Source organism: Panthera onca, chromosome C2 (assembly GCF_046562875.1).
Source record: "Panthera onca isolate mPanOnc1 chromosome C2, mPanOnc1 haplotype 2, whole genome shotgun sequence".
Taxonomy (NCBI): Eukaryota; Metazoa; Chordata; class Mammalia; order Carnivora; family Felidae; genus Panthera; species Panthera onca.
The window spans coordinates 11618321-11632375 of NC_138347.1; the positions used below are offsets into that span (position 1 = coordinate 11618321).

The window sequence follows — 14055 nt, forward strand, 5'->3', positions numbered from 1 at the left end:
AAATTAAATTGGTATAGAAAGTTAAGTATTGGAGAAACGAACAAAATAAGGCCCATTCTTTTAGCTGTTGCTGAACACTGGAGAATTATAAAATGGACCAGAAGGAGCAAAGCAAATTGGAACATTAGTTTCCTAGCTATAAAGCTTAAACCAAGACAAGCAACCCACACAAAAGACCTTTTATTTTCCTACAAATCAGGAATATTATAGTCCAGAAATCCGTTAACATCTATAAAGAATACAATTCCAGATATTCCTTAAGAAAGAAAATACAGTAAAATGTTTCTTTGAAAGAGGAACTTTCAGAATGGCCACTTACTGTGACAGCTTGTCTTTGGGCAAGACACTGGACACATTCACCAAACTAGATACCCTCTAAGCCCTGTTGCAGCTCCAACAAAAGAGGAAATAATTTCAGTACAGTCCCTGAAGATTTGCTGGAGGAAATATTCAGTGTAGCACAACTCTTTTAGTTTCTACTAATTCTTCAGTGATTTTTTTAAATGAAAGTTCAGCACCCAGTCACCTTCAAATAAGTCTGTTCTGTCACCACACCAAAGAATTAGGTTCCAAACAGCGTCCCCAAAATGCCTTATTAATCATTTTACAGAATATTAAAGTTAAGAAGCTGAGTAATTCTTCCAGCTCTTTTGTGCTTTCAGTTCTTAAGACATTTATGTCAAAGAATAATTTTTTTCATTCAAAATTTGGTACACATTTTCTGCATTATTTTATTAGACCTAAGATAGAATTGAAATTGTAATTCTTGGGTTTGATATGCTGTTGTTATGGTCCTTACATGGCTCTTTTATTTATATTTTCAGTGTCTATAACATAATAAACACTTGTGGATCATCACCTAACACAAAAGCAAGAACCTCAACATTAAACCACATGTAACCATGGAATGTTACACCCTTTGCTATCTAAGTGTAGTTTGATTACTGTTAGCATTTTTTAAAGGACTACGTGTTTGATTTCTTAATGAAAATACAGGTAGCCCTAATTCTTATAATGGGAGACATTGCCCAGAAACAAAAATAAACTTCATGTATCTTGAGCATGCACTGTGCGAGTAGATGTACTTTAGAGTCAGGCATTCACATTTATTAGCTATATGGCCTCAGACAAATTAATTACCCTGAACCGCATTTTATAATCAAGAAAATTGGGAGAATAGGTACCTTTAAGAGTTTGGTAAAGAATAAAGTACCATGTATGATACCATCTGGTGCTCTATTTTAATGCCTTGCCTGTCTGAACATTTTCAGCGTGTATGCGTAGGTACTCACTTGCCCACTAGATGGCACAGCGTGTATGTGTAGGTACTCACTTGCCCACTAGATGGCACCATTTGGTAAATGCAATGCTCACTGTCCTGTACTGTACCATCTCAACTTTTGAGGAAAAACATTTGAAAGAGCTAGTAAAGACTAGGGAAGTGTAATAAAGTTGACCTTAGGCGCCCACATTTGGGGGCATCTGGGTAGCTCAGTCGGTTGAGCGTCTGACTCTTGATCTCGGCTCAGGTCATGATCCCAGGGTTGTGGGATCGAACCTTATGTCAAGCTACACACTGAGCATGGAGCCTGCTTGGGATTCTCTCTCTTTCTCCCTGCACCCCTCCTCCGCCTGCGCTCTCTCACTCTCTCTCCATAAATAAATAAATTTTTTTAAAAAAATCACATTTGGTGTACAGCATAAGAGCCTAATGATTAAATGTATTAAGGAACAGCTTAATGATCAGATCATATAGAGGTCTTTAAACTATATTAGGAGTTTGCATTTTGCTTCAAGTGTGTTGTTAAGCCATTGATGAATTTTAAACAGATCAATGTTAGCATGTTATTTATGTTTTTAAAAGATCATTCTGATACTTTTGTTTTCCAAAGCCACCATGAAAGAGATTGAAAAGAAGTTATAAAGTTGAAAATAATATTTATAACACATAAACAAGTGAATGATTCATCTAGAATATATTTTTAAATTCCTATAAATTAGGGGCGCCTGGGTGTCTCGGTAGGTGAAACATCCAACTCTTGATTTCAGCCCAAGTCATGATCCCAGGGTTATGGGATCAAGCCCTGTGTCAGGCTCCACACTGAGCATGAGGCCTGCTTGAGGTTTTCTCTTTCTCTCCCTCTACCCCTTTCACACATGTGCTCTCTCTATAATAGATAGATAGATAGATAGATAGATAGATAGATAGATATTAAATAAATTCCTATAAATCAATAAGAAAAGACAAAAATAACAGAAAAATTGATAAAACACTTGAACAATTACTTCACAAAAGGAATTCCAGATGGCCCAGAAACACAGAAAGGTGCTCAGTGTTAGCAGTAGTGAGGGAAAAGCAAGTTGAAGTCACATTAAGAAACCATTACACAGCCACATGATCGGTAAGAATGTATACTAATACGAGGGGTTGATAGAGACGTTCACAGTAATAGGAGTTCTGTTTACACAGCTGTGGGAAAATAAATTCATACAGCCACTTCGCCAGTATGCAGTAAAATTGAAGGCAGTATACCTGTAACCTGGGATTTCCGTTCCCAAGTAATAGCCTAGAGAAAACCCATGCAACAGCATAACACCATCTTTTATATGAGAGCATGCTCAGCAGCATTGTTTATAACTGCCAACAACTGAGAACGACACAAATGCCCCAAACCGGAAAGTGGGTCACCAAATGAACGTGTTTTCATGTAGTGGAATGCCATAAAACACCCTAAGAATGAAAGCACTGCAGCCACGTTTACACAAAGGGGCATGTCTTAAAAACAATGTTGAGGGGAAAAGCAAGATAGAAAAGAATGCATATGCTATGATTCCATTTAGATAAAGTTCAGAAACAGGCAAAACTAAATGACACTGTTTAGGAATGCATACTTGGGTCATAAACTAGGAAGGTGAATAAGAAATGAAGTTAGAATGGTGGCAGCGTCTGGCCAGAGAGACCAGGCTAAGGCTGTTGGGGTGTGGGCTGTTAGGGTGGTGATTACTTGTATATTTGCTCTGTATTTATTCATCCATCTGTACTTACGTTTCATGTACTTTATTGCATATGGTTTTTTTAATGTGTAATTCTTTTTTTTTTTTTTTTCATGTTTATTTATGTTGAGAGAGAGAGAGAGAGGGCATACCTGAGCAGGGGAGGGACAGAGAGAAGGAGAGAGAGAGAATCCCAAGCATGCTCCCTGCTATCAGTGCAGAGCCCGACACGGGGCTCAAACTCACGAACCATGAGATCGTGACCTGAGCCTAAATCAAGAGTCAGATGCTTAACCGGACTGAGCCAGCCAGGCGCCCCTGCATGGGTTTTATTTCAGAATATAATGTTTAAAAAATGCACACACATACCAGCTCCTATGCTGAGGGTGCACTATGTATGGGTGAGAATGGAACTAGAGAAACCGAAATGTAGGTAAGGATAATAGGAGTAGAGGCTTGGGCCAGCACCAGGGTGGGAGCCAGAGATGGAGAGAAACAGAGATCCAGAGATCCAGGAAGCAGAATTAATGGGACTTGCAAACTGATTGTTTACTCTTGTTCTTTCTGACAGTTCACAAGCCAGAAAAAGTTACATGGACAGAAGCCGCTGGAACCATTCGGGATGGAGTGCGAGCCTATACGGCTCTGCATTATCTTTCTCATCTCTCTTCTGGAAAATCAGTGCTGATAATGGATGGAGCAAGTGTAGGTGCTAATAGTTCTGTTAAGAAACAGATCAAAATTGGGGCACCTGGGTGGCTCATTTGGTTGAGCGTCTGACTCTCGGTTTCAGCTCAGGTCGTGATCTCACATTTTGTGAGTTCGAGCCCCACATCAGGCCCTAAGCTGACAGCATGGAGCCTGCTTGGGTTTCTCTCTCCCTCTCTCTCTGCCCCTCCCCCACTTGTGCTGTCTCTGTCTCTCTCAAAATAAGTAAATAAAAAAAAAAGATCAAAATCCAGCAAACTTAGGAAACAGGCCGTCCACTTGCTGATATAATTCTTTGCCAACAGCTTATTCATTGATTTCTTTATCAAATTCCCATTTTGTTAAAATAGGCAGCCTTTATTAATAGGAGATAAAACTTCTTAAGTGTATTTAGTTTCTTATTACTTTGAATCTGCTAGTACATTAAAAAAGAAGACAAGCTGTGTTTTTATGCCTATTACACAAAGCCTGAAATAGCTCATGAAATCTTTGAAGCAATGCCCTAAAACTCCCTACCAATTTTGTATATCCCTCACACTTACGTTAATAAGGTATTGATTGCATTTACAGGTGGATCACACAAGGTAAAAAATATTGCTAATGTCAACATATTACATGTACCACCAAAAGAATAGCTCAAGACATTAAAACTACATAAAAATAGATTCTGTTACAAACACAATGTTACAAAACTTGGGGTGAGTTGTTACAGTTTTATTTTCTGTCTGGCCGTTAATGAAAATTCTTATTTCCCCTGCTTTTCTTTTGCAAAACAGGCAGACCTGTCTTTGTCATTGGCTTCAGCCTGATGTCCAGCATCAAGATAATAGGTTTTCCCTGAACTGACCCCTCAGGTCAGCAAAAGGATGGATCTTTTGAAGGTGCTTTGATCTTTAAAAGAAAAGTAGCTGGACTCACACATAATATGAAATTAGCTTAGACCACCGTGCTGACAAGGCCCGTAAAAGCCCATTTTTCTCTTTCTGAGGCCAAGTGTCTGAATGCAGCCCCCCATCTTGAAATTACATGCAGTGGCCAGACTGGGTGACAGCAGGTGGTACATGCACCTGTTCTGCCACTCCTTGTGAAGAAGCGAGTCAACCAAACGTCTCAACCTTGTCCATATTGTTTTTCCTTATTTTATCAGATAACATTAAAAACTATACTAAAGTAGCACTCAAACTATTATACTTTATTAAACAGCCTATAAAAGAAGTTAGCTGTGGCTTCTGCCTTATATCTATAAACCTATTTTGTATTTTTTTTCCACACAGGCACTTGGTATGATAGCTATTCAGTTAGCACACCACAGAGGAGCCAAAGTGATTTCCACAGCAGGCAGCCTCGAAGACAAGCAATGCCTTGAAAGACTTAGGCCTTCTCTAGGTGGGTAATATTACTCAACACAGACTTTTAAACAGAAAATTTTAAAGGCATATCACTTTATTTTTTTTTTATTATTATTATTTCTTTTAACGTTTATTTATTTTTGAGACAGAGGGAGAGCATGAACAGGGGAGGGGCAGAGAGAGGGGGAGACACAGAATCTGAATCAGGCTCCAGGCTCTGAGCTGTCAGCACAGAGCCCAACGCGAGGTTCGAACTCGATCTCACGGAGATCATGACCTGAGCCGAAGTCGGACGCTTAACCGACCAAGCCACCCAGGTGCCCCAAAGGCATATCGCTTTAAAGGCTGTACTCGTAAAACAAAGTACAAACTCCCAAATGAAAGTCACTGATAAAATGCACTTAGTATCTGCTCTAAGTCCAAGTTTACCTAAGTGATAGTTTTAATTTTTATTCTTTTTAAACCTACATTTCTCAGTGTTTTTTCTTTTTTGCCCCATTGTTAGCAACTTACCCAAGTTTGAATTAGCTGAACTTTGACACAGTTTCACAATACCTGATACCTCTTTGTTTTACTCAATAAATCAGTATATGTTTGTATCACCTTGTAGGTTTCTCAACCTCTTTTACCCAGTGATATATACCTCTAAAGTTGTCTGTTTTCTGTGATACACTAGGAAGGAAGATGATCCACTTACACAGAAAACCCAGCTCAGATGTAGTTTATAATGAATAGGACATGGTGGAGACTGGGGAGCTCTTAAAAAAGTGAACCTAGGGACTTAAATGTGAGACGTGAAACTATAAAAATCCTAGAAAAGAGGACAGGCAGTAATTTCTCCGACATTGACATAGCAACATTTTTCTAGATATGTCTCTTGAGGCAAGGGAAACAAAAGCAAAAATAAACTATTGGGACTACATCAAAAGAAAAAAGCTTCTGCACAGCAAAGGAAACAATCAGCAAAACTAAAAGACAACCTACTGAATAGGAGAAGATATTTACAAGTGACGTCTCTGATAGAGTTAGTATCCAATATTTATTGGACATGCAAAATCAACACTCAGAAAGCAAATAATCCAATTATGAATGGGCTAAAGATATGAATACATGTTTCTCCAAAGAAATAAAGACGGCCAACAGACATGAAAAGATGCTCAACAGCTGTCATCATCAGGGAAATGCAAATCAAAACTACAATGAGATATCCTCTCACACCTGTCAGAATGGCTAAAATCAATAACAAACTACAAGTGTTGGAGAGGATATGGAGAAATAGGAACCCTAATGCACTGCTGGAGGGAATGCAAATTGGTGCAGCCACTGTGGAAAACAATATGGAGGTTCCTCAAAGAGTTAAAAATGGAAATACCTTGTGATTCAGTAATCACTCTACTGGGTATTTACCTAAAAAATATAAAACACTAATTCAAAAGGATACATGCACCCATATGTTTACTGCCGCATTAATATTTACAATAGCTAAGTCATGGAAGCAGCCCAAGTGTCCATTGGCAGATGAATGTATAAAGAAAATGTGGTTTATCTGCAATGGAATATTACTCTGCCATAAAAAAGAGTGAAATCCTGCCATTTGCAACAACATGGATGGAACTAGAGAGTATAATGCTAAGCGAAATAAGCTAGTCAGAGAAAGACAAATACCCTATGATTTCACTGGTGGAATTTAAGAAACAAAACAAATGTGTAAAGGAGAAAAGAAGAAAGAGAGAGCCAAACTAAGAAACAGATTCAACTCTAGAGAACAAACTGATGGTCACCAGAGGGGTGGTGGGTGGGGAGACAGGTGAAATAGGTGAAGGGGATTGAGAGCACACTTACCGTGGTGAGTGCTAAGTAATGTATAGAATTGTTGAATCACTATATTGTACACCTGAAGCTAATTTAACATTGTATGTTAACTGTACTGGAATTTTTTAAAAATGTGCTCAACAAAAAATGAGAAGATTAAACCTGACCGCACAACAGTGCGTATGGAAGGAAAAAAGAAAATAGAGACTGAAGAAAATGAACAAGGAGCGGAGAAAAGATAGGAATGGAAAAACTAACAGATGAAGAGAAAATAGGATGAGCAGAGTACATGTGAAGGGCAGGCAGGCAGGAAGGACAGGTTCATTGAGTGTTAATGTGAATGATATGTCCTTAAGTCATCAACCCTGTGTTCGTGAACCAGGGAGCAGCATCTAGCGAATTTAACTAGCTTGTCCAAGGATATATGACTGAAAGGATTGGAGTGGGATTTGAACCCACCCTTGTCTACCATTGAAGCCTACATTACTCCCATTGGTACATTACGCTTCTGGCAGAGGTAACCAAGACATAGAAGAAAGATTAAGGCAGGGACTGGAGAAAAAAGTTATAAGAGCTTGAAAATGAACTGTGTTGAAGAGAAAGATTTCTTACTGGTTAACCCTGCCCTTCCCGGCTGCCTCAGTTCCCTTTTCCTTGTGTCCTCCCCACGCTCACCCCTGTCGCCCACATATTAGATCACTGTTGTTCTACACCTCCAGTCTGAGCAGCTCTAAGAGGAATTCTTTTTTACAGAAAGGTGCTAAAATATACAAAACAAATTATAAACCTGTGTCTTCATTTGTGAGTTCAAAGCTGAGATTTTGTTTTATTCACTCATTGGCTTGTTCTATTGATATAATACTCTAAAGCAACCGGTTAAAAATAGTTTAATTTTCACTATGCTGAAAATAATCATGTTTTGTTCCCTTAACCTTCATGATTTTTCTTCATTTTGGGGAACAACTGGGGAAGGCAGTGGGGGCGGGGAGTGGATTTCTATGACTGAAAAAGGATAAAGCAGCCTCTAATAGAGAAGTACCGTATCACACAAGTACATATTTGGCTTTTTAGCTTTAAACTCTATTAAATCTAAACATACTTGAGAAATTGCTTAATCTTTCAGTCTCTGCCTTAATATATGTATCTCTGGGGTTTACAGATTCTCTGTTCTGGCTATATATCTTTTAGCTATAGGGAACAGTCTTCTGTTGAACAGACAAGCCTTGGAACACATTATCCACAAAATGTTCAATATATTTTTTTAATGTAATAGAAGAGTCCCTTACTTTAAATTGATCTTACCACTGTTGGCTTAGAAGAGAAAAAGTACAGTTTGGATCCAGTAATTGTTTGAACCACTCAACACATTTCAGAGAACAGAGATTTACTTGTTTTTCTTACGATTGCCTGACTTCCTGACCTTTACAGCCCGAGTCATCGACGTATCTAATGGGAAAGCCCATGTTGCTGAAAGCTGTTTAGAAGAAACAGGTGGCCTGGGAGTAGATATTGTCCTAGATGCTGGAGGTGGGTACTTTACTAAATCAGTAGTCTGTGTTATTTTTGTAGTGTGATGGATGGATTTCAAAATAAATATATATAACCAGGGAATAATTACTAACATACTTATTAAATTGATGTCATGTTCTGTTTTTAACTTTTCTATTTAAACTGGAGCTTCTTTATTACCATTGTAAACACTGTCTGGAAGGGAGAACATGCTTATCTCTAAAATACAGGCATTGGAGTTTAAGTGTCTCTACGGGAAATGGACACACATGATCTCCTCAGTGGTTCCCAGATGATCCACATTAGTTCAGATCTCAGCCAGATGCTTAGTCAGTTCTGCTGTGTCTGGCTGCCCTGCATTGGACGGTTGACTTCTGTAATCTCTGTTTGGAAAAAAGTACAGAATTTTGTTCCATTTTTATATTCCTTGAACTTTTGTTAGGCAGTATCTATTTAACACCTAATCTGTACACACTTAGGTAGTGCCATTGCACGTGAAAGATAAGATTCACAAGCCTGCCAAGGGATTCTGTTCGTACTTTGTTAAGATTATCTTCTGTGATGAGAATCATAGATGAATATGACTGTGACCATCTTAATGTGTTTGTTTTTAACCAGTATTTTCAAGACTTGAAATTAACTTAGAAAAATCTTTCAGTGAAAGTGAATGTGTGCTTCATTAACTTTTCAAATATACATTTCCAATCATTAAGTCAAAGTATGACTATCTTGAGCTCCTTAATCAGAAGTCAACTTTTCCCAAAGAAGTAAGCTATCAATGTTATTATTAAAGAGGTTATGTTACCTTGCCTGGTTTTCAAATGAAAACAAGTTTTTTGTCTTTAGTTATTTTACTTATAATTAAATCTAGAGTAAATTCTATGGCCAGTTTTAATGCAAAAAGTATATTTTAAGGTGTCTGAATATATTGTGTGTTATTGTTTCTAACTTTCTCATTCCTACATTAAAAAGTAAAGAAGACTAGTTTGAAGAATAAATTTTTGCCAGATTACTATAAAATATATTTCTTGTCTCTCTCTCTCTCTCTCTTTTTAAACTACTCCCTTGTAAGTGAGATTATATAGTAAAGATGATGAACCAGCTGTAAAATTACAACTACTACCACATAAACATGATATCATCACACTTCTTGGTGTTGGAGGCCATTGGGTAACAACAGAAGAAAACCTGCAGGTATTATCAGAAACAATAAAGCATTACTATTACACTAAAAGGAGGTAATTAACAAAGAATAATGCATGAGTCTTTTGAGGCAAGATGTAGAGAAATTATAAATTCTGAATTATACCTGTTTCCAAAGAAATGTAGCTTTCTTTTTTTACTTTAGGTATATATCAGCCAAAATGTAGAAATAGTGCCTAGGAGAGGAGTTCATTCAACTTTCATTTAGTGGTTTGGAAATAGTGACTTTTGAATTTTTTAGTAGTATCTCAAATAAGGTTGTTTTTTTTTTTTTTTCTTAGTAACAACATTGTTGACATATACGTACCAAAATATTTTCTATATAAAATTATGACAGCTTCCCAGTTATTCAAATTGGAATTTACTACATACGTGTGTTTATACATTGTGTACCAAAATTATATTTCTCAACAGTATTCAAATTAAATATTATCGTGGTTGATATGCAAATACCATAGTTCTCCTATATTAATCTTCACTGATTTTCCAACATCCTCATGAAGATAACTGGTAAGTAGCAGCCAGAAATCTCAGTGCTCACACGTGTACTCGTGAATGTGTACACACAGGCTGCCACCCTGTCATCTCTACCATGGCCTTTTGGACAATGAATGAGAAAAGAAAACGTTACAGTTCACATATTGTTGCTGAAGTTTGTGTGCTGATTATTTGTGCTTTGGGTATTTAATTTGCATAGAAGTTTTTCTGGCTCAAGATAACAATCATCCTTCTGCTATTAAACTCACAGTAAATGATCAATCTTTGTGTATATTCTCTCCAAGTTGGATCCTCCAGATAGCCATTGCCTTTTCCTCAAGGGAGCAACGGTGGCTTTCCTTAATGATGAAGTTTGGAATTTGTCAAACGTACAACAGGGAAAATATCTTTATATCCTTTTTATCTACTGACTTGAGTTTCTGGCTTGAAATTTACCATGTGCTCTCATCATTAAATTCTTTAATAATGATAATTAATAATAATAGTAGCTAACTCTCATTGAGATGGCAAACAATATTCCAAGTGCTCTGTAGGTATTAATTTATTTAAACATGGAAACAGCACTATGAAGTGTAAATACTATCATTATCCCTCTCTCACAGGTGAAGAAACTGAAGCACAGAAAGGTTAATACATGCCCAAGGATGCAGCTAGAAAGTGGTGGGACAGGAATCACCCAGACAGTCTTGCTGGTTTGTGAGTTGAATGGGAGAGAAACTATAAGATACATGCAAAATTTTGTTTCATTTTCAACTTGTCGTTACAGAAATTACACATCACCTTGACAGGCTGCATCCTTAATCTAAGCTATCATGGAGCTATTAGAGAAGACATTTCAGAATGCCCGTCTGCATTAAAGAGTTTGTGGGGTGTTGTAAGATGAGCAGTGCCAGGAAATCTTGGTCAAATGAAGATGGGTTTGATTTTTTCCTTTTATGGAATTCATTTAGAGAAAAATCTGGTGAATGAAGCCAAATCATTCCAGTTTTGGTGAAAGTAATGAAATACTATCTTGAGAATGTGAAATCAGTTCCAAAAGAATGGTCCAATTCTCTTTAGAGCAGGGTCAAACGTAAGAATAAAACTTTTATTTCGGAGGTAACTGTTTTAAAGGCCGCTGCACTTGGTAAAAATCTTAATATATTGGATAAAATATAAGTTCTTATTACTAATAGGGTATATCTGTGTGTGAAGAAAGACACTTTCATAGCCTTGAGTTTCTCTCTACTGAATATCATACTTTGCTTTTGTTAAATGTGTGTATATACATATGGTACTTATAAGGCCCACCTCCTCTAAGAGCAATGACAATTCAGAGCTTTCAAATAGGAATATTTAATTAGTACCCTGCATATGTTGAGTTTTAAAAAATACATTTCTTTCTCTTTTTTTAAGATTTTAAGTAATCTCTACACCCACTATGGGGCTCGAACCCACAACTTTGAGATCAGGAGTCACCTGCTCTACCAGCTAAGCCAGCTAGGTGCCCCTACAAAATACATTTCAAAACTGGAAATTTCCCTTAATGTAGTGAATGTGTGAGTTTAAAATGTTTCTGATTAAATATTTTTCTATTAAATTTGGAAAATAAACTTAATTTTTAACTTTCTAGAAGAATTCTTCAGATTTCAATTTTAAGCAACTTAATTGTCCACTAATGTTGTAATTATCAAGAATATCATGGGATGATGGGGCACTTGGGTGGCTCAGTTGGTTAAGTATGCGACTCTTGATTTCAGCTCAGTTCGTGATCTCATGGTTCATGCCCATGAGCCCATGGTTCATGGGTTCGAGCCCCATATCAGGCTCCATGATGACAACATGGAGCCGGCTTGGGATTCTCTCCCTCTCCTCTCTGGTCCTCCCCTGCACTCTTGCGTACACTCTCTCTCCCTCTCTCTCAAAATAAAATAAACATAAAAAAAGAATATCATGGGATGTTAACAATAGAGAATACCATGTGTTAAGAGTACCATTAGATGGCGTGTTTTGAATCTTACATGTCAGTAGCTAGGCTGGCTGCTTTGCCTGTGTTACTTAATTCCCTATACACACTCTCTCAGAGTTACTGTTGGCATTTTCGTTTAACAGAAGTAGAGAATTTGTAGTATGTGAATATTCTTTAGGTCCTTTTTAAGAAAATCTATAAAATGGTTTGTGTTCATACTTTCTAATTTACATTTTCTAAAGTCCTGAATTCTAAAGTCCCGGAATCAGACTTTAGTCCTCATTTGTGGGGACCCCTCAGTGGGTTCACACATGAGCCAGTTGCTGCTTGTGATTTAACAGAGACCTCCTTCCAACTGTGTGATTATATGGCATGTGTCATTCGCTGGCACTAGCAATCACATACTCTCAATCCTAATATTATAATTTCAATTAAGTGACTACATGTTTTTTTCTTAATGTTACAGTATTTTTTACTCCCTTCACGACAAACCACAGTTTAACTTTTCTGCACACAAATTTTGAGCTAATTAGCGGCCAGTTTAGTAAATCAATGTGCACCTAACATAAGAGACGTGAGTGTTAAAATTGTTTTTTAACTAAAAATACCATACATAGTGCTAAAAGGCAAAGTCGACACCATTTTATTTCTCCAGATTGAAGGTAACATTCGTCATTACTTAGGACCAGGCATGAGGCTTGCTTCTGTCGTCACTTGTCCTTAGAAGTTTAGGCTCTCTTATGTCACCACTTCTCTCGGGTCGGTTCCGCATTTCCCCGTGTTCTAGGTAAACTTCACAGCCTACAGAATTTCTGTAACTTAAATTCTCAAACTTCTGAGAGTGCTGAACTTAAATGGGTGACCTGCCCAACATCTTCCCTTGTTCAGTTCTCCCTCTGTTAATTGCCACCTTAACGATCTTTCCAGCTACGTATCTTAAAGGATGTGATGGAGAAGTTGTCAAGTGGTGTTTTTAGGTACGCTAAGTAACCAGTCACTCTTGTTTATTTTTCTGTTGTCAAGGAGGTAAGGCAAGCATTTCTGCTTCTGTTTCAATATTCACAGCATACTTTAATGCCTCCATGTTTTACTATTTTGTTTAAATAGCTGCTCTTTAGTATTCTTCCAAGTGTATCTTGTGATACACCAGTAAGTATTCCCTAAGATAGAAGTGGCCCGTGATTTCTCCTTATGCCGTTCCATATGGTACCACACCACCTTTGCTTTTCTCATCACCCTTCCGAGAGCAACGTGAAATAACCAATAGCTTGAGAAGAGGGAAAAGTACAGTTTTGGTTTTTAAAGTTGGATCTGGGAGTGGATAAAGTAGGCATTTTTCCCCTTCGAAATTTAGCCACTTTTACCAGTGGATGAGTAATGGATGAGTTTGTTTGGATTATTTAAAATAATAGAGTTGAACTATAGCAGTTGTCAACTAGCATCCTATGTGTTCTACTCATCTCTATCTTGACCTGACTTTTCTAATAATTTCATTCTTCTTCAGGCCTCAGTTGGATGAACCCATTCCACTATATGAGGCGAAAGTTTCCATGGAAGTTGTTCAGAAAAATCAAGGAAGAAAAAAGCAAGTTGTTCAATTTTAATTTTGTTTTTTCTCAGACATCAGTCGGATAAACCCCTTCCAATACTTGAAGCCAGAGTTTCCTTGGAAATTGTCCAGAAAAGTCAAGGAAGTTAAAAGCAAGTTGTTTGGTTTTCCTGCTGTGAGTCAACATGCTCAAAGTTACTTGAAATTTTTGAGAAGTATTTGAAAAATTACAAAAACGGTCAAGACAGTTCTATAACATCCACAGGGAATATTCTGAAATTCGTTTTGGTCGTTTCCATACATTTGCCTCGATTATAAAATTCTTTCCATGAAGAAACTACCTTTGAGAAAAGCCACGCTACTCTATTGATAAAGTTGTCTTTTGGTACGTCAAAATAACGTTATTTTGTATCAACTCCGTTCTCAGTACCATCCTTCCTTAGCCAGCCTTTGCTGTCGTCATTTAATCGTTTGAATATATTTTC

General features: G+C 37.4%; 1 protein-coding gene and 1 long non-coding RNA gene across 5 annotated transcripts in view; both read left to right on the forward strand.

Annotated features, from left to right (window-relative positions):
- Window positions 1-13990, forward strand: part of CRYZL1 (crystallin zeta like 1) — a 33460-nt gene extending 19470 nt beyond the window's left edge. For 2 of the 4 annotated variants that reach the window (XM_060640421.3, XM_060640425.3), the window contains 7 exons: window positions 3566-3699; window positions 4977-5088; window positions 8292-8390; window positions 9445-9566; window positions 10358-10463; window positions 12953-12998; window positions 13526-13990. In XM_060640421.3, coding sequence (XP_060496404.1) covers window positions 3566-3699; window positions 4977-5088; window positions 8292-8390; window positions 9445-9566; window positions 10358-10463; window positions 12953-12998; window positions 13526-13625 — 719 coding nt within the window. In that variant the 3' untranslated portion in view covers window positions 13626-13990. Of the gene's footprint in view, window positions 1-3565; window positions 3700-4976; window positions 5089-8291; window positions 8391-9444; window positions 9567-10357; window positions 10464-10675; window positions 10770-12948; window positions 12999-13525 lie in introns of all 4 variants that reach the window. The other 2 variants (XM_060640423.3, XM_060640422.2) reach the window with 2 other exon arrangements.
- Window positions 1-14055, forward strand: part of LOC145715744 (uncharacterized) — a 136417-nt gene that overhangs the window by 82446 nt on the left and 39916 nt on the right. The gene's annotated exons all lie outside the window — the stretch shown is intronic.